General features: G+C 61.2%; 2 protein-coding genes across 3 annotated transcripts in view; one reads left to right on the plus strand and one right to left on the minus strand.

Annotated features, from left to right (window-relative positions):
• Positions 1-201: 201 nt before the first annotated feature.
• On the plus strand, positions 202-6,427 carry CHPF2 (chondroitin polymerizing factor 2). Its single transcript, XM_082847047.1, has 5 exons — positions 202-272; positions 1,571-1,942; positions 2,392-2,956; positions 3,661-3,843; positions 4,810-6,427. The coding sequence occupies exons 2-5, from the start codon at positions 1,662-1,664 to the stop codon at positions 6,115-6,117; spliced, it is 2,337 nt and encodes a 778-aa protein (XP_082703173.1). The 5' UTR covers positions 202-272; positions 1,571-1,661; the 3' UTR covers positions 6,118-6,427.
• A 122-nt stretch (positions 6,428-6,549) lies between these two features.
• The window catches only part of SMARCD3 (SWI/SNF related BAF chromatin remodeling complex subunit D3), a gene marked incomplete at both ends in the record, with an annotated part of 30,052 nt that continues 17,241 nt past the window's right edge, over positions 6,550-19,360 (minus strand). Inside the window, 13 exons of one of the 2 annotated variants that reach the window (XM_082847048.1) lie at positions 6,550-6,603; positions 6,718-6,819; positions 6,938-7,060; positions 7,364-7,499; positions 7,672-7,769; positions 8,659-8,820; positions 9,067-9,168; positions 9,330-9,425; positions 9,692-9,814; positions 9,921-10,043; positions 10,855-10,897; positions 12,620-12,831; positions 15,653-16,009. In XM_082847048.1, the coding sequence (XP_082703174.1) occupies positions 6,550-6,603; positions 6,718-6,819; positions 6,938-7,060; positions 7,364-7,499; positions 7,672-7,769; positions 8,659-8,820; positions 9,067-9,168; positions 9,330-9,425; positions 9,692-9,814; positions 9,921-10,043; positions 10,855-10,897; positions 12,620-12,831; positions 15,653-15,730 (1,452 nt within the window). Of the gene's footprint in view, positions 6,604-6,717; positions 6,820-6,937; positions 7,061-7,363; positions 7,500-7,671; positions 7,770-8,658; positions 8,821-9,066; positions 9,169-9,329; positions 9,426-9,691; positions 9,815-9,920; positions 10,044-10,854; positions 10,898-12,619; positions 12,832-15,652; positions 16,010-19,360 lie in introns of those variants that run through there. The other variant, XM_082847049.1, reaches the window with a different exon arrangement.

A 19,360-nucleotide genomic window follows, 5' to 3' on the forward strand; every position in this document is an offset into this window, starting at 1 on the left:
TGGGTCCGTGCTGGGTTCACTCGCATTAGCGTCTGCGGAGCGCACGCCTGTTGCTGGGGGGCGGGGGGCTGGCGGGACGACCACGTCACCCCACAGCGGGTACGCGGCGCAGAGAGGGGGCGGGACGACCACAGAGAGGGCGGCGGCGGCGCGAGCGGCCGGATGCGGTCACCATAGAGACGGGGACTGACAGCGAGCGGAAGAGGAAGGAACGGGCCAGGCTGTGAGGTGGCAGCGGCTGCAGCGGTGGAGCCGGCGCTTCGGGCCCTGGGGTCTGTTCCCCCTTCCCCGCCCTACCCCTGCAAGGGGCGTCGGGGGCACCGCTCCGGAGGACAGGAGCACGTCCCAGCCCCACGCCCTCACCCCGACTCCCCGGGACGCGGCTGGCCGCGGCCGCCATACCCCGGCCGCTCGTTATCCGCACGCCGCCGCCCCTGGCCCGGCTGCAGGGGACTCCCCCTGTGGGCCTCGCGGTGTCCCTCGTTGTCCTTCGCCCAGTGGCGCAGGCAGGGCTTTTGCCCCCGCTGACGGGCCTGAGAACGGAGTCTTTGCCCTCCTCTCCCCGCCGCGACCTCCATTCCCGTCGCCAGAACGAACGGGGTCTCCCTGCCCCTCCTCTGCAGCCCCGTGACGCAGCCAGTTTTATTTCTGTTGTGAGACTAGCGGCTAACGCTCGCTTTGGGCCTTCTTTCTAGGACTCGAGATTGCTGAGAGGTAGACAGGGGCGCCGGGCCTGACAACGGGCGCACCGGAAGCCAGCCGAGCCTCCGTGTGCCTTCTCAGGATCCCTGCGTTGTCGCTAGCGGCTTCTCTTCTCGGTTTGGTTTGGTTCGGTTTGGGTACCCGGGGCTCTGGGAAAACCAAACACCGAATCGCTCTTACGCGGCCGGGGTTACTGTCAGGCAGCACCAGCCTCTCAGCAGCGGGGATTCAGAGAAGGACGCCCTGCACGGTGGCTCCATCAGCCATCGTGCTCCTCTGAGAGGCTCTTCGTGCTGAGTCACCATATCCTCCGTCCACCTCATTAGGTGGGCAGAACTTCTGTGCGCGGTGCCAGTGGCTCCTGACTGCCGGGAGGGGTGGGTACCCTAGCCAGATGTCTGCTTAACACTCGGGAATAGAGTGGAAAGGCCCCGACCCCATCCCGGCGCTGGCCTTCAGCAGCCAGTCGGCAGCCCCTGCAGTAAACTGAGTGAGACGTGCCCCCGCCGGGCGCTTCTTGGGAAAGGCCTGTGGAGTTAGGTTCCTCCAGCGGAGGGCTGTTGTGTTGATGGAGTATGTGCGTTTCCCCAAGCCCATCTTTATCGGTTGCTGCCATCTCTTGGCTTAGATCCAGTCTTCAGATGTATGTAGTCCTTTTGGGGTTAGGTTTGACAGGATTGAGTTTTATTTCCTCTCGCTTTTACTGGAAGCCTCACCATTAGTGGGTGAAATTGATTCGAATAGGTACTATTTGGATTGAGGGTTAGATCCAGCACCTTGACAACGGAAGGCCAGGCAGACATTTCCCGGGGATACTGGGCCTGGAAGCAAACACGCCTTGTTCTCTTGTTGGCCTCATTGACCCCAGGTTCCCTTGTTAAAACGGCAGACCTACTCCCGGCCAGGTGCCCATTTACCCACTGATCGATCCTTGAGGCCGTGCCCTCTGGGGCACGCACATGGCAGGGCCCACCGCCATGCGACTGAGCTCAGTGTTGGCTCTGCTGCAACCAGCACTGCCCCTCATCCTAGGGCTGTCTCTGGGGTGCAGCCTGAGCCTCTTGCGGGTTTCCTGGATCCAGGGTGAGGGAGAAGATCCCTGTGTAGTGGCTGTGGGGGAACCAGGAGGGCCACAGAATCTAGACTCAGGAGCTCAGCTTGACCAAAGTGATGAAGACTTCAAACCCCGGATTGTCCCCTACTACAGGGATCCCAACAAGCCCTACAAGAAGGTGCTCAGGTGAGAGTTGTGTGTGCGCGTAGTTCCCAGACCCCGGTTTAGGGCTGCTCCAAGCCCTTGCCTCTGCCTTCACTGGTAATCATCGTAGGCTCCTTGAAGCAATTCTTTGCCTTGTTATCCATCAGGGTTTGGTCCAGTTTCTTCCTCCTTCTCAGGTCTGAGAAAGCCTCACCCACTGGTGTTAAATTAGTGGTTGATGTTCTTCAACAGGGCAGGAATTGCATCTCACCCATCCCATCCAGCCTTGGTTGACCTCTCCCCAGATCAGTCCCAGCGTCGGCTACTCAGTGGATGCTCACTCCAGTAGCTCATTAATATGGATGAGGAGGTCTGTCCCTCCTCTTTTCTCGACTCCAACTCACTAATTCCTAGGGGGATGTATATGCTGGACACACTGAGTGTTCCTAAAGACTAGGGAGTTGACCCTTGGCATGCTGGTCTCCCTACAGGACTCGGTACATCCAGACAGAGCTGGGCTCTCGCGAGCGGTTGCTGGTGGCTGTCCTGACCTCCCGGGCCACACTGTCCACTCTGGCTGTGGCTGTGAACCGCACGGTGGCTCACCACTTCCCTCGGTTACTCTACTTCACTGGGCAGCGAGGGGCCCGGACTCCGGCAGGGATGCAGGTGGTATCTCACGGGGACGAACGGCCAGCCTGGCTCATGTCCGAGACCCTGCGCCATCTTCACACACACTTTGGGGCCGACTACGACTGGTTCTTCGTCATGCAGGATGACACGTATGTGCAGGCCCCCCGCCTGGCAGCCCTGGCTGGCCACCTCAGTATCAACCAAGACCTGTACCTGGGCCGGACGGAGGAGTTCATTGGCGCAGGCGAGCAGGCCCGATACTGCCACGGGGGCTTCGGCTACCTGTTGTCACGGAGCCTCCTGCTTCGATTGTGGCCACATCTGGATGGCTGCCGAGGAGACATCCTCAGTGCCCGTCCTGATGAGTGGCTTGGCCGCTGCCTCATTGACTCTCTGGGCATCGGCTGTGTCTCACAGCACCAGGTGACAGCCCTTTTGAGTTAATCCCGGCCCCCGACAAGTTAGTAGCGACCGAGCGATTGGCCTCGAGGCTTGGTGCTGCTGGCGCTTTCCCAGCGGCACCTCGGGGCTGTCGTTGTGCCTTTTCCAGCCCCGATCACCCCTCTAGCTCTCCCTTGCTCACCTCTGACAGTCTTAGATCCCTAGGGCCGTCAAAAGTGGCATCTTGTCAGGGACCCTCCGAGCAAGCCAGAAAGGTGCCCCTTACCTTTCCTCCCACCTGGCCCCTTGCCTTCCGCCCCTTCCCTGACACTTGCACAGTCACCAATGATCTGGGAGTGTCCTAGAGATGGCCACTCTCCTGGAGGGGTAAGGTAGCCCAGGAACCTCCCTTTTGGTTGGTGAAGAGGGGACAATGCCAGAGGGGCCCCTCCTCCCAGACCAGAGTATTGGGAGTATTTGCTGGCTTTCGGCTTTCATTCTTCTGAGGAACAGTGGGGTTCTTTGCTGGGGCGGGGCGGGGGCTAGGGCATCCTTAGTTGCCTAGCTAGCACTCTCTTTTCCAAAATCCGTTGGTGAGAGTAAGGCTGAGGTTGAGGGGACACCAGAATGAGCTCCTGTGCCTTCCCCGCTTCTGCGGCAGTGGCGGTAATAGGTGTGAATGCTGAGGGTGGTCAGGCCGGGCAGCCCTCCCTGTGTGGCACTGATTGGTCTCATTGGTCCTCTAGGGGCAGCAGTATCGCTCGTTTGAACTGGCCAAAAATAGGGACCCCGAGAAGGAGGGGAGCTCGGCTTTCCTGAGTGCTTTTGCGGTGCACCCTGTCTCCGAGGGAACCCTCATGTACCGGCTCCACAAGCGCTTCAGTGCTCTGGAGCTGGAACGAGCGTACAGTGAAATAGAACAGCTGCAGGTGAGCCTGGGACCAGGGTTGGAGGTCACAGGGAGCTTCAGGCGTCCAGGCTCATGATGCGTGGGAGGGGAGGCTGGGCGAGGTAGAAGGAGGCTGACCATACCCCGATTTAAAACGACTCAGGGAGAAGGGGCCCTGGGGGGTCCAGGTCAGTCATGAGATAATCAAAGCTCCTGGCATGACTTGGATGCACTTAAAAGGGTTTGCAGGTGAGCTCTGAGGATCGGGCTTGGTAGAGTGCTTAGACAGAAGAGTGGTTTGTGTTTTTTTTTTTTAGGGGGGGGTGGTTTGGGGTTTTTGTTTTTTGAGTTTTATATAAGTTAAGTGAATTAATGTTTGTTTTTAACATCTTTATTGGAGTCTAAGAATAGTGTTTTTTTAATTTTTGAATTTTTTGGCCCCCCTGCGCAGCTCGCAGGATCCTAGTTCCCCGAGCAGGGACCAAACCCGTGCCCCCTGCAGTGGCAGCTCGGAGTCTTAACCACCAGGGAAGTCCTGACAGAATAGTTTTAATTCCTCTCCAGCAAGGAGGCAAAAACCTAGAAGTCCCTGAACCTCCAGCACCGCCCTTAGACGGTCCAAGGGCAGAAGGTAGAGGAACTCTCTGCTTGACCGCGGGGGTTGTCTGAGGTGGGGTACAGGTGAAAACAAAGGGCTCTTTGTGAAGAGAGCGCGAGTGCTTTGAGTATGGAAGAGATAGACTGCCCAGCTTTAGATTTCAGGGTGCTTTAACCTCCAGGAAAGCACGTTTCCCACCGCCGCCTCCTCACAGCAGTTGTGAAAGGCGGCTGTGACTCGAATGCCCTCTGCACCTTCCCGATTAAAGAATGTGGAGTACAGGGAATTAAGCGATGAGCCTCACTGAGTGCTACTGGGGCCAGGGCAGACCTCAGGCCCCGGGACGCCGGAGCGGGGTAGGGTCCTGACTGCCTAGCGGGGCACTAACTGGGCGTCCCTCCCACCCAGGCTCAGATCCGGAACCTGACCGTGCTGACCCCTGAGGGGGAGGCAGGCCTGAGCTGGCCCATTGGGCTCCCGGCCCCTTTTACACCGCACTCTCGTTTTGAGGTGCTGGGCTGGGACTACTTCACAGAGCAGCACACCTTCTCCTGTGCAGACGGGGCCCCCAAGTGCCCACTGCAAGGGGCTAGCAGGGCAGATGTGGGCGACGCCGTGGAGACTGCTTTGGAGCAGCTGAATCGGCGCTATCAGCCCCGCCTGCGCTTCCAGAAGCAGAGGCTTCTCAACGGCTACCGGCGCTTTGACCCAGCGCGGGGCATGGAGTACACCCTGGACCTGCTGCTGGAAGCCGTGACGCAGCGCGGGCACCGGCGGGCCCTGGCCCGCAGGGTCAGCCTGCTGCGGCCCCTGAGCCGGGTGGAGATCCTCCCCATGCCCTACGTCACCGAGGCCACCCGCGTGCAGCTGGTGCTGCCGCTGCTGGTGGCCGAAGCCGCCGCGGCCCCTGCCTTCCTGGAGGCCTTTGCAGCCGGTGTCCTGGAGCCGCGAGAGCATGCCCTACTCACCCTGTTGCTGGTCTATGGGCCGCGGGAAGGGGGCCGAGGGGCCCCAGACCCGTTTCTTGGGGTGAAGGCTGCAGCGGCTGAGTTGGAACGACGGTACCCTGGGACGAGGCTGGCCTGGCTCGCTGTGCGCGCGGAGGCCCCTTCCCAGGTGCGGCTCCTGGACGTGGTCTCTAAGAAGCACCCCGTGGACACGCTCTTCTTCCTCGCCACCGTGTGGACCAGGCCCGGGCCCGAGGTCCTCAACCGCTGCCGCATGAACGCCATCTCCGGCTGGCAGGCCTTCTTCCCGGTCCACTTCCAGGAGTTCAGCCCCGCCCTGGCACCACAGAGATCTCCCCAAGGGCCCCCGGGGGCCGGCCCCGACCCCCCGTCCCCTCCTGGTGCTGAGCCTGCCCGGGGGGCTCCCGTTGGGGGCAGGTTTGACCGACAGGCTTCCGCAGAGGGCTGCTTCTACAACGCTGACTACCTGGCGGCCCGAGCCCGGCTGGCTGGTGAGCTGGCGGGCCAGGAAGAGGAGGAAGCCCTGGAGGGGCTGGAGGTGATGGATGTTTTCCTCCGGTTCTCAGGGCTCCACCTTTTCCGGGCCGTGGAGCCAGGGCTGGTGCAGAAGTTCTCCGTGCGTGACTGCAGCCCTCGGCTCAGCGAGGAGCTCTACCACCGCTGCCGCCTGAGTACCCTGGAGGGGCTGGGGGCCCGCGCGCAGCTCGCCGTGGCTCTGTTCGAGCAGGAGCAGGCCAATAGCACGTAGCGCGGCCCGGGGCCCCGCGCCCCCACTTAGGGCCCTTCGGCCTTGGCCCCGGCAAGGCGGGGCAACACGGATGGACAGATGGAGGGCTTGTTGCTGTATTTCCGAATAAGAAAATGTCATTAAAAGTGTCTTCTGCCGAACTGGTTTTAGGTCTAGGGAAAATGGAGTAAGAAGACTCTGAGGGAGGGGGTGGGGAGTTTCCCAGAGGGACCCACTGCCCTCCCCTGCCTCCTCCCTCCCCAGTTACCAATGACCACACGGCTGTTATCAGGTGAACACCTTTAATCCAGTCCCTGCCTCACCCGAGAGGCGAGAGAGGTGAGGCGAGAGGCGAGAGAGGTGAGGCGAGGCGTCTGTCCGAGTGATGGCAGAGCCCTAGGGCACAGGGCAGGGCCTGAGGCCCCAGCGGTGTTTGGTGCTCGGACAGGGCTCCTAGGTGTTGCGCACAACCAGGGACTGCTCCAGCTCCTGCCTGCGCTGCTGGATCTGTAGCGGAGTGAGAGCAGGAGCAGGTTACCTGCTGCTGGTGAGTGACAGGACCCCACCCGCCCTGGAGGAGCATCCGGAAGCGGTGGCGGAGGCCTGCGGGGCCCTTCACACCTTGCAGTAGAAGTAGCGGCTGACGGCTTCCTGGGACCAGGGCTGGTGGTAGAACTCAGCCCGGCGCTCCTCCTCAGGGTTGCCTGCCACATCTGTCATCACCTGGGAGGGAGCAGTGGGGTCAGCCCCGAGCCCGGACCCCCTCCAGCCCCTGTGAACAACGTTTACTGTCTTCCCGATGTGCTTGTCTTCCATCCAGTGCTCCCTGAGTCCCCTTCACCTTGAGGTCCCGGCTCTGGGAGCGGAGGAGGTCTTGGATGTAGCCTTTGGGGTCTCTGGAGAAGCTTAGCATGAAGTCCCTCTGGATCTTGAGCTGGTTTATGGACTCAATCGTCTCATGGATCTACAGGTAGAAAGACAGAGGCTTTCACCTGGCCGTGCTGATGTGTGAGAGGAAGGGAAACGGGCGGGGGGGGGGCGGTACGGGGGGGGGGAAGGGGTTTGCTGTTGTGCCTTTGAAGGGCAATCCCTCAGGTCCCTGATGCCCAGGCAGTCCCAGGGAAAGGGGGATGGGCGGAGCTCCAAGTAGCGAGGGAAGGGCCACCTCCCCTTCCTCTCTCCATAGACCCACGTTCTTGTCTGTTTTGTCTGTACTTCTGTCACTTTTGGGTTAACGTCCCACTCCAGCTCTGGGCTCTGGCCCCACCTTACTGTCCAGGGCGCTGATCTCCTGCTGGTTGGCCGTGGACAGGAGGAAGCTGCTCATCTGTCCCTTCAGTGGCTCCTCTACCTCCACATCAATGTCATAGCACGCCGTCTTCTTCTGGTCTGATGGGTCCACGCTGCCAGGGGAGTCCAACCCTTGGCGTCCATGCCGCCCCCACAGAGGCCAAGGGCGCTGGGGCCCGAAGCAGAGGGGAGGGGCGGTGTGGGGGGGGGAGGCAGAAGGAGGGGCAGGGAGGGCAGGACCACCACAGAGATTCCCTGTTCTGAGGAGCAGCCGGGGGGCCTCACCTGATGACGTGGTTGATGACAATTGGGTCAGGGGGCAATAGCAGAGCTGTGAGGCGCTGGGGAATCTCAGAAAACTTCAGCCGGGGACAATCAAAAATCTGAAGTGGGAGAGAGAGATCGCTCTTCTGTGCTTGAAAGAGCATAGTTTCCATTCTGAAAAGGCCACGAGAAGCCAGTGCTCACGGGGCTGGGGCCAGGTGGGCTGCGACCAGAGGAGCGCTGACCGGGAGGGGTGTGCAGCGCGTGGGTGAGAGCACAGGCCTTGGGTCGTCCGGCCCGGGTGAAAGTCCTGCTTCCACCGCTCACTGTGCAACCCTGAGCAACTTACTTAACATCTCCTCCTCAGTTTCTTCATCTCTGGAAAGGGGATGGCAATGGTATCTATCTCAAGGGGTTGTAAGAATTAAATGAGTCCGTTACACATAAAGTGCTTGGAACAGTGCTCGGCACGTGGTTAAGTACTCAATAAACATCAACTGTTATTTTTACTAAAGTCTATCTGTTGTATTTATTTAAAAATTATTATTAAAAATATTATTAATAATGTCTAGTTTGGTAGAACTCTTGTCAAATCACTTCCACAGCAATTTGATTCTCCTAACTGCCCGGTGGGCTAGATGGGACAGGTATTGTTACCACCCTGTTGTAAAGATAAGGAACAAGGCTCAAAATAGCTAAGTAATCTACCCAGAGTCTAGACCCAGGACTAGAACTCGGGGATCCTAATTCCAAGTGACAAGAGTGTGTTCCCCAAAGCTGTTGGCCTCCTGGGGTTCCAGGTCTTCCTCACCTGGGGTGGCTGCGATGGGTGGGCCACCGCACAGAGCTGTGCCACGGCAGAGCCTGGACTAGAACCCTGGTCTCTGGCTCCGAGACCGTTTCCGACGGAGTCGAGAAGGGAGTCGGGGGTGTCACCTTAGTAGGGGCACTTCCCCTACCGGTAACTCTGCCTGCTCCCCGGGGCCCCGGGCTCAGGGGAGAGGGTACCTGCTGGAAATACTTGTCCCCGTTGATGTATTCCTTGTCGTGCGAGTCCTGCAGCCTGTTGGTCTTCACGTACTGCCACAGGGCCTGGACGATGGCTGAGCGGCTCTGTGTGTGCAGCCCCAGCAGGCGGGCCAGGCGGGGATCCAGTTTGAACTGGGGAGGCTGGGAAAAGGTGACCATGAAAATGAGGTAAAAGAGAGAGAGTGGAAAGCGCGCAGGGCCAGGCGGCTTGGGACTCAGCGCGGATGCGGTGCCTGGGCTCAGAAACGTGCTCTGGAGAGGGCGGGGTAGGGAGGAGAACGGGGCCTCTCAGGATGTGCATCTTTGAGGCCGAGGCCCGCCCCATCTAGGAGAAAGGGCGTGGGGGGCTGAGGGCCTCATGTGGTGTCTGGGGGGTGGGGTACACACCTGGTAGTCCAGCATGAGGAGCAGCGTGCAGCGCACGCTCAGGTCCCCCGGCCTCTTCACCTGGAACCCATCCGTCTCCTGCGTGGTGGGCGTCCGGTGCCACTGTCCAGGGGATAAGAGCCGGCTCACCTCACAGGCCCAACCGAGCTGGTGGGGCTAGAGCCCTGGTGGCGGGGGCTCCCTCATCCAAACCTGTGCAGCTGACGGGACTGTGGTGTGTGGAAGGGGGGCAGGTTCAAGGGCAGAGGGGGTCTGGGTCTTACCTCCACTAGGTGGTTGTCAGGGCCGTAAAGGTCTTTGTCCAGCTCAATGACCAAACTCTTGAAGAAGGAAGAAAACTTCCGCTTCTGCTTGCTGGGCTGTGGGAGAGGAGCGGACCGTGGGGGCGGAACAGGGACCGTCGGGGCAGAATGAGTTGGGAGCGGGGTGTGGTGGGGGGGCTGGTTGGGCAGGGCGGCACAGTCAGAAGCAGGCCTCCAGCCAGACGTCTCTCTAGACCCCCCCGCCCCCCCACACCCCGGCCAGGACCGACTTCCTAGCCCTGAGTGCTGGCACTCTGGTACTGTCCTGGGCTCAGCCCCATACCCACCCCAGGACACCTGGAGAGACCTGGGCCAGGACGTACGTCATCCAGGAGCTTCCCCTCCACCCGCAGCTCCCAGGAGGCAATGCTGCCATCAGAATCCTCAGCATCGGGCTTCGCAGGGTTAAAAGTGTTGGAGATATAAAGACGCAGCTTCCGCTTTTGCTGTAGAAATAAAGAGTGTAGCACAGAGCCAAGCCCCAGCGCGAGCCCGCTTCTCCATTCTGGGAATAGGACTTAGCCCCCTCTTCCTGCCCCCAAGCCAAGGCACCTTCATTGGCCTCTTCAGAGCCTCCTGGATGTCCACCCGCTTCCGCATGATGGTTTGATCCAGTTTCCTCTCAAAGGCCAGGAGGTCCATGTAAGCCTGGGACTCTGGGACCAGCTCCCGGATCTGGAAGAGGAGGAACAAGGCCGGGAACCAGGAGCTCAGCCAGCCTTGCAGGTGGAATGTGCGTGCGTCATGTGGTCCCAGGACACAAAGGGCGTGGTGGGGAGCTGGCCAGGAGGTTCAGGGCGTGGAACTTTGAGAGCAGGAGTGAGAGCTCTCCCCAGGACTCCGAATCCAGCAATAAAGGCCTTGACGTGTAGGGATAAAAACTGCTTCTCCCACAGTGCATCTCATCACTAGGGGCGGCCAGAGCACCCAGGGAGCCCAGCAAGCGCGAGGGCTTCACCTCCTCGTCTTGTCCTCTCCCCTGTCACACGGCCTCTGGGTTTCTCTTGGGTGTCTGCAAAGTGGAGAGGACGGACCCTGGCGTCCCTGGGACAGGTGATGTCGCCGCCTGCCTCTACCCTGGCTCATGGCTGCTCAACCATGCTACTCCTTAGCTAGCTCGGCCTGGGTCCTCTTACGATGCCTGCGCCCTTCACTCCCCCTGCCAGCCTGTGATCCCCGAGCTCTCCTCTCCTCTTTGTCCCACGCCTTTATGTCTTCATACCGCTGGAATTCAACCTACTGCACCCCAGACCCAGTATCCTAACCCTATGGCTCCGCCTGTTCCCTCCGCCCCACCCCCTCCCTCTGGCCTGGGGAGCCTCACTTCTTAATTAGCTTTTTGAACAAAAAGTGAAAGTGACTGTGATGCTGAAGCGCAGCTCCTGAGGGGGGAGGGGAAGAGGCACGGGGTGGCGGGGAGGGGGGAAGGAGGGCGGAGCAGCAAAGGGTGGGGGGTGGGCTGGGGGCTGCTGTGAAAGGCACTCACCCTTTGAGGGAGGATTTTGTCAGCCATCTTCCTCCTCTTGGCACTGTACATTTTTTAAAGAAAAAACCAGGTTACCATGGCGACAGATCTGGGAGTAACGAGGCCACCTGCTAAATTATCCCGACATCTCAGCCCGCCTGGCTGGGGTTCCCACAGCCCGCTCGTCTGCCTGCCCAAGGGGCTATGATGCTGGTGTGTGGCACTGGCGCTCTGTCCTCTCAGGGGGGAGCAGAGGTGACCCCGTCCTTTCTCCAGCCTGGGAGCCCCTTTCTGCTCCACCACATCCTCAGGGCCACCGAAATGAGACTTAGAAGGGGCTGGGGGTAGGGGAGCTGCAGAAGCCTTTGAGGAAAGCTGGGAAGAGGGGAGGACAGAGGAGAGGGAGGATGGATTCTGAGGACTCGCTTTCTCTGCTAAGCAGGGGTGCACGGTCCAAGGTGGCCTGAGCTCAAAGGGAGGGGAGCTGACACCCCTGGCCCATCCCTGGAGCAGGAAATGATGGTGTGAAGCTGGTGAGGACTTGCACCCCTGCCACCCTGGGCTTGGAAGGGGTCACTGATGGGCAGGGGGTGCTCATGCCCTTGGGCCACCTGCCAGCAGGGTCCAGGGACACACCCATAGGTATCCAGAGAGAGTGGATAGGACGTTCTCCTGAGGGGTGTGGCTGTGGCTGGACCTGGGGTAGCAGCTGGGACTTGGACTCGATCCACTAGCTGCTTCTGACTCCCAAAAGCACCCCAGAAAATCCTTGGCAAGTAGAAATTAGAACCCAGCCTAGAGGATGGCTGCATACTGCCCCCTTGTGGTGTTCTCAACCACTGCCCCCTCTCTGTCCAAAAATCTGTTCTAAGGCTAGGCAAGCAGTTTTCATTAAAGGTCTGATTTGTTTTGAAGAAATTATCTATGTGAAACTCTCCATTTATACAAGCTAAATCAGGGACTCTTTACTGTATAAAAGAATGACTCACTTTGCAAAAGAATTCATCATGGGATTCCTATAAATGGTGAATTTTCCTTGCTATGTAAAAAATATTTAATAATGCGGTAAAATCCGTATTGCACCTTTTATAAGACTCCATCTGGTGTGCAAAGGGAAGCATGTGTGTTTGGCTAAATAGTGAAACCCAGAGGGGTATCTCTCTTGCCAGGCACGCGCAGGGGCTTTTGGGGTGCCACCAGCTGGCTCAGACAAGTAAATAGGCTGGCCCTTGATGGTTTGGGGGCAGACCTGATCCAGAGGACAGATCGTGGCAACTCTTCAACATTTGATTGATAAAGAATCACCTGAGAGCACAATGCGGCAGCGACTGGCCACCCACGGGGCACATCCCCAGGCTCCACCCCCCTGGCCAGATTCAGATGAAGAAGATCTGGAGTGGGGCTTTTGAACAGCCAAGCCCGCGGGTTCTGAGGAAGGCGCCCTGGACAACCACACTAAGAAACACAGTCTAAAGCTCTGCCCTCAGTCCCAGTGCCAGCCCGCCCGCACCCCAAAGACTGAAGCATCTCCCAGAACCTGGGGACTGGGGTGGAGAGAGGGACAGAGCAGGTGACAAGGAGAAGGGCGCGACGGCCGCAGCCTGTCTCTACGGTGGGCACACAAAGGAACCAGACCAGTGCCCCCTCAGCCCGCCTCCCGGGAGGGCATCCCACCCAGGACGCCTGTTCCCTGCCGATCGCTCTCCTCCCGCTTCCAATCCCGGTCCTCGCCCACCCCGTCCCTGCGGGTCCTGCGTCCGCCCCCTCTGCTCTGGGCCCCTCTTACCTGCGGCTCCGCGCGGGGGCGGTGGGCACCGGCTGGCCCTGGCTCTGGGCCTGGCTCTGGCCGGGCGGGGGCGCTGCTCGCTTGCGGGCGGGCTCCATGCCCGCGGGGGCCAGGCCGGGTCGCACGGCGGGGCTGCCCATGTACGGGGAGCCCGGGGGGCCCATGGGCGCCCCCTGGTGGGGCATCCGGGCTCCAGACGGCATCCCGGGGCGCTGGGGAGGCGGGGGTGAAGCAGACACAGGCGTCCGCCGGTCAGACCAGGGCCCCTGTTCCAGGCGCGGTGAGCTGCGTCTCTCCCACCCCGAGCCCCCGGCCCGTGACCCTGCTGCCGACGGCTCGAGCGAGGGGTGGGCGGGGGCGCCGGAACCGCGCAGCTTTGGCGGAGGGGGGCTTTGCGTCTCGCTGCAGGAAGCTAACTGAAGCCAGGCAACTGCACAGGGCACTGCCAGCCTCGGATTTGCGGAAGGTGCCGCGAAAATGAATATTAATGGCGCCTTTCAACCTTTTTAAAGGATGTTCACATCCACATGCTCCTCTGCAAGACAGTCGGAGCGGGTCCTTCTCTCCCCACTTGACAGATGAGGCAACCGCGGCTCAAGGAGAAAAGCAACCTAGCCAAGGTCATGCAGCTCCTCCCGGCGAAGGCAGCGCTGAGCGGCCGTTTCCTGAGGGGCTTTTTGCTCTCTGCTGCTTCGTTTAGTTTAGGGGCTGGGCTCCCTGCTCGGACTTCTGCTGCCCCTCTTCCCATTCCCTGCTTCCCAGTCCATTTCCTGGGCTGTCCTGCCTTGAACTCACCCTTCCCATTTCAACCCACTCTTCTCTCTGGGCCCCTGCCTTTGACGCCTCAGCCCCGATCCCCACCCCCTTCCTCTGATTCCAAGCCTCCCCAGGCAGGGGCTTTGCTGACGTAGCCCATCCCCATAATTTGCTCTCAAGGTGAAGGCTGGAGGCAACCTGAGGGACCGAGGTCAGACCTCACCAGGATTCTCCGATGGGGGGTGGGGGGAGGCTTAACTGGAGATGGGAGGTCCAGAGGGCTTGGGTAGGTCAAAAGTAGCAGCATTTCCTCTTATATCCATCTCTCCCTGCCCGTCCACCCGAATCACCAGAGATGGTCCTATCCTCCAGACCGCCTCTACTCCCCACCCTGCCCCAGTGAGGTCAGAAGTCTGGGTTCACAGGGGGCCACGGAGAGGGAGATGAGGCAGGTGTATTCCTTTGCCGCTACCCCGGTGCTCAGCTGGGATGTAGATGACATCAAATGTATTGAGTGAAATGGCCCACAGACTTTTAAAACCTCACTTGTCCAGATTTCAGAAGAGGGGTTGGGAGGGTCTGAGGGGCTGTCAAGTGGAGGCTGGGTGGGATGGGGGCTGGAGAGCAGGAGGAGATTTAGCGAGTGATGGTTGCAGACCCTGTGCCCCTGATACCATTCGAGCACCACCCACTTCACCCCCAGGAGTGCAGCTGCTCCCAGGAACAGGGAGCAGAGCCCTAATCCTGAGCTTGGTGAATCCCTTCTAACTGCCGACTCTCCCTCCGGTCCCTCCTGCCTGCGCTATGTCTAACCCTAACCCCCAGCCAGCCAGCTGTCTCTGCCCATCGCCTCTGCGGTGAAACCTGCCTGTCCATGTGTCTGCCCCCCCTGCCCCACCTGACCCTGTCACTCACACCTCCAGGGTGGCAGCCCAGAATGGAGCCCACGCCGGCCATTCCCCACCAGCACAGATGGGCCACTGGGAGTGGGGCTCCCAGCCACCCAAGAACTGAAGCTCTAAGTTGGCCAAATAAAAAATCCACGTGTATAGTCCCTCTCCCTCCCAGATGGGCCTTTTAAAAGGGACTCCCCAGGCAGCAACATTAGGACTGGTCACTAGGCTGACTGACATGGAAGTTAGCCCAGAGAGCCCAGTGGCTGGAGGACAGCTGCCCCGGGGAAGCCCCTTTCCCCATCAGATGCTCTCCCACTTAACAAGGCCAGTGGTACTCACTGATCTGCTGAAGAGGCCCTGAGAGGGAGACTTCCAGAGCCCCCAGAGGGCTGTGCCAGCCACCAGGGATCGGCGACCCACAGGAAGGGCCAAAATTCTAGGGACTCTGGCCTCTTTTGCTGAGAACATGCCTTCCTTGGGGTCACAACCAAATGTGGCCACTGTAAACCTGACTGCCTCCTCTATATCGGGCTCCAGCACCAGCACCCATCCCAAGTCCTGGAGCCCCTGCCTCTCCTATTCCACAGCCCTTCCAACCTACTCCCATCCTCTCAGGTCCCCTGGGCTCCCTCAGGCTCCCGGTGGACCTTCCAAGCTTGCTTGTGGCAGGACGGTGCTGCCCGGCCCCTTTGGTCTCTAGGCCTCGCGTCCCTGACTCCAGCCCTTCCTTCACACCTTTGAGGCATTAGGGACATCAGCTTCTGGTGGCTGAGTCTGCCGAGGGATCCTCAGACCCCTTAACTTGGGGTCTGTCCCTAGAGAGGGCCTCTCTCTGGCCTTCATGGCAGAGGCCGTCAGCAAAGCCCCAGAGTCTTCCTGCGGGATGCAGAGGTTGTTCAGCCCTAGGGCTTCCGGCTCACAGTGCCTACAGGGTCACCTGCTCCTTGCTCCTGAGACACAGAGAAACACTGTCCCAACGGATTAACAGACAGCCCAGCCCAGCGATGCCATGTCCCCCACCCCCACCCCCAGGGCAGGGGTAACACCTGGGCCCACAAGGAAAAGAACGGAAGACAACACGTCGGGTACCTAGGGGAGCCCCCACTTGGGGGGTACAGTCCCCAAGTCCCATCCCCAGCCCCTGACAGGAACCCCTGCAAACGCCTCCCTTCCCCGCCCGGGCACCCATCCCCGGCCAACCGCCTGACGACGTGTTCGGGTGCCAGGGCGCCGGCACAGTCCTGGGGCTGGGCCGCGGGCCGTGGCGCTCCCGCTAGAGGGGTGGGAGAGCGGGAGCCCCCCTCCCGGCCCCTCCCGACCATCCCTCCATTCAGCCCGAGCCAGCTCGCTCTCCCTCCCCCGCTAACTTTCCCCCACTCACCACCCCATGGACCAGAAACTCAAAAAGTTTGCTTTTCGTGGCTTTGCGCGCCCCTCCGGCAACTTCGTCCGCGGCCATCGGGGTGGGCTCAGCGGCTCCTCTCACTCTCTCTCTCTCTCTTCCTCTTTCTTTCCCTTTTCTGCCTTTTTTTTTTTCCTCCAACTCTCCCCTCTGAGTCCTGCTGGGCTCTCTCACACTTCTACTCGAGCGGAGTGGGGAGGGGGCCCCTTCAGGGCTGCCCTGACGGCCCACGGCCCACGCCGCCGCCGCCCGCCCGCCGCCGCCGCCGCCGCCGCCGCCGCCGCCGCCGCCGCGGCTGCAGCATTCCTGCACTGATAAGACAGAAATAGTCCGGCGGCCCGGGGTCTGCCTGTTGACTCGGCGGGGACAGAAAAGCCTGCCTTTCCAACCCTCGCTGGCCAAACAGCGCAGATAAGCGGCGAGGCACGCCGGCCAGCCCGGCTCCCGGGCGCTGGGCAGCGGCACTGCAGCCCGAGGCCGCCCGAGGGCCGCGGGGAGGCGGCGCGGGGAGGGGACGCGAGGGGAGGTGGCGAGGGGCTCGCCGGCCCCCCGGCCTCTCGCCGCAAATAGTTTCTCGGTTAGGGAATTCGCCGGCAGGGCCAGGCAGGGAACAGTCAGTTCCAACTTTGCCCCCAAGTGGCTCCTGCTGCATTTCTGAGGCCCTTTCCCCAGAGACCTGGCAGGCCAAGTAGGGAAACATTCGCTGGAAGGAATCCGGGGGGAGCCGGAGCCCGGAGGAGGCCTTTCTCCTGCACCGGGGCGGCAGGCGTGGGTGTGCCCCGGGACGCGGGGTGCCCCTGCGTCCACAGATGTGTGCGCCCTTGTCTCACCCGCCGTGTGTGTCTGCACCCTCGTGTGGGCACGGCTCGGGGCTGTGGGTGTGGGTGTTTATGTGCGTGCACACACAAATGCCTCCTCTGTGTGCCTCTCTCCACGAGAGCCTCCGGTGCGCGCGCGTGCGTGCGTGTGCGTGTGTGGCGGGACACGGTCTGTGCCTCCCAGCCCTGTGTGAGTCTATTTCGGGGCATGTGAGTCTTTGTCTTTATGTGAGAGAGTGAGGGCAGTAGGGGAGGTATTTCGGAAACAGGGAGGTGGATCAGGCTCGTGAGAACAGGAAGAGAAGCTGTGGGGGCAGGCCAGGAGCCGGCGTGGACGGCGGGGGGGCGGGGGCAGAGGGAGATGAGCAGGACCCGACGGCTCTGGAGTCGGGGGTGGGGTAGGGGACCCTGAGGAGCTGGGGCGCTGGGTGTGGGAGGGCCAGCCTCAAGACCCCAGAGAAAGCAGGGGTAGCGGTGGGGCTACAAGGGAGCCCCAGAAGGGGTGGCGTGGAGGGAGCTGGCAGTCGCTGGGACGAAGGAGGGACAGGATACAGGAGGGGCAAATCCTGAGCTTCCCCAGGCCAGGAGCCCTGGCCCCGCCCATGCCCCCAAGGCCACACCCCTCTCTCCTCCTTCTGGAGGAAGAGCCCCAGGGCTTTGGGACAGAGTGGGTCAAGTTTATGGGCCTCCTGGGGTTGTACTGTCAGTATCCAGGTGAGGATGGGGCAGTGCCTGGGGGACTTCGTTGGGAAATTTATCTGAAGTTAGATACTGAAGACCCAGCATTACCCTGGGGCGGGGTGCAGTGGGGTGGTCCTGACCCTCAAACCTTCAGAACGCCTTCAGAGGTCAGGACAAAGAACCGAGGGAGTGTTCTGGCTACGGAGCCTTTTTTGCCTGCAGCCTGATTTCCTTGGGCCCCCTTGTGCTTCTGGTTGTCACCGTCCATTTAAGTGCCCACTGTCAATCCCCTGAAAGGCTAGAGAGGGCCTGTGGTCCACGATGCCCCTCCTCTACCACCAGCTTAGCAGGGGACCTAGAGATCCCCTTCCTACTACATCTTTACCCAGGCTTACCCACCGCCCCCCCCCCCCCCCCGCCCCCGCGCCAGACCCACACTCTCAGAGACTGGGCCCTGCTGGGGTGGGAAGGGGTGGGTGTTTGCCATAGGCCATGAAGGTGGCTGCTGGTAACCTGGCGAGCTAACCTCTCCAGTCTCTCCGCTAACTTCCAAAACCCCTTGCTCGTTCCCGTTCCCAAGCCTCTGCTCCTGTTCTTTGGCCTGGAATCCCCATGCTGCTCCTCCGCCTGTCCTAATCACATTCATTCTTTAAAGCCCAGCTTGGGCCCCACCTCCTCCAGGAAGCCTTCCCTGGTCCCACTCCTGTGCACAGATCTTTCTGTTCTCTGAATGCCCACTGCCATCTACCATGGCCATGAACTGGCACTCTACTGACTAATGTCTCACGTTCCCTGCGTTTCATGTGTGTTATGTTTGGCTTTCCAAATAGGCTGCCGCCCCCTGAAGTCTGAGGCTGGTCTTAAGTGCCACTCTCCCTCCGTGCCTGCACACAGGGACCGGACGTGACCAATGCCTGCTAACACTTGCAACCACCCAAAGCTCAGTGGCCCAGTGGACAGAGCTCATACTCTGCCGCTTACCTGAAGCACCCTGCCCCCCTGTGGGTGCTTCTAGCATGGACATGTGACACCTTGGAGGTTCTGGCGGACAGGGGCAGGGGCAGACACCTCTAGGCTTTCTGTAAAGCTCCGAGGTCTCAACTCTTGGAGAGGCCTTTTGGGAAAAGAAGACAGCAGAGGAGGTGCATCAGCACAGTGGGAACACCAAGCAACTGTGAGGGGGCTGGTCTTGGTGGTGGAGGAGTTTGCAGGAGGTGGTTAGGCCAACGGAGGTGAGTATCGCTCGGGTCCATAGATAACAGCCTCCTGGGCCACCCCAGGATGAGCGCCTCGCCCTGCAGCCCCCTCTCTGGGAGACATCCTTACGCATATACAGGCAACAGATATATAGGGCATACCTGCCCCCAGGCACACACACCAATGCAAACACCAGAGGAACAAGGAGACACATGGATTTGCACACACAGGCACAACGTGATCACCAATGCAGCCCGCTCGCAAGGCCTCAGCCAGCAGACACGTGTGCATGCTGCTTTTGCAGGGGCGACCCTAGGTGTGCGGACACCGGGGAGCCTTAAGACCAGAAAGCAGAGGCGCCAGTGAGGGTGTCCCGGGCCAGGACTCCCACCTCACAAAGGCCAGGCTCCCCAACGGCTCTGCCCCAGAAGGGCGCTCAGCAGTGCCACGCCGCCCGCCGGCTCCTGCGTCCTGCCGGGTGGGAAGGAGGCCCGGGGCAAGCCCCGATTCCAACGGGCAGGGGCCCTTCCTCCCGGCTCAACCCGGCCCTTAGGCTCGGCCGACCGGCCCAGGCCGCGCTCCGGGCAGGCCGTGCGCGTGTCCGGGCAGAGGGCGGCCGCCCGGAGCCGGAGTCCCCCCTGCCGTCCCCCCATCTCTCCTTCCCTCGCCGAAGCACCACCAGCACCAAATGGCAAAGCGCCGCTCCCCGCGCAGGGAGAGATGCGCCGCGGCCGGCGGGACGGGCTCGGCGGCCCCCCCACGACGCCCGAGCGGGCGGCGGCCAGAGGCTGGGGGACTCGTCCGGGACCGCGGCCGCCCTCCCTCGCCCTCACCCGCCCGGTAACCGGGCAGCGGCGGGAGCCGGGCCCGGGCATGCGCACTGCGGCCTCCCTCCCGGTGAAGGTCAGCCCAGGGCCTAGCTGCAGGACTCAAAGGCGGCGGGGCGGGGTGGGGGTGGGTGGGCGTGAGGCGGAGGAGGGAGGAGGGATGC

The sequence above is a fragment of the Leucopleurus acutus genome, assembly GCF_964270905.1.
Source record: "Leucopleurus acutus genome assembly, chromosome: 9".
NCBI classification, from domain to species: Eukaryota; Metazoa; Chordata; class Mammalia; order Artiodactyla; family Delphinidae; genus Leucopleurus; species Leucopleurus acutus.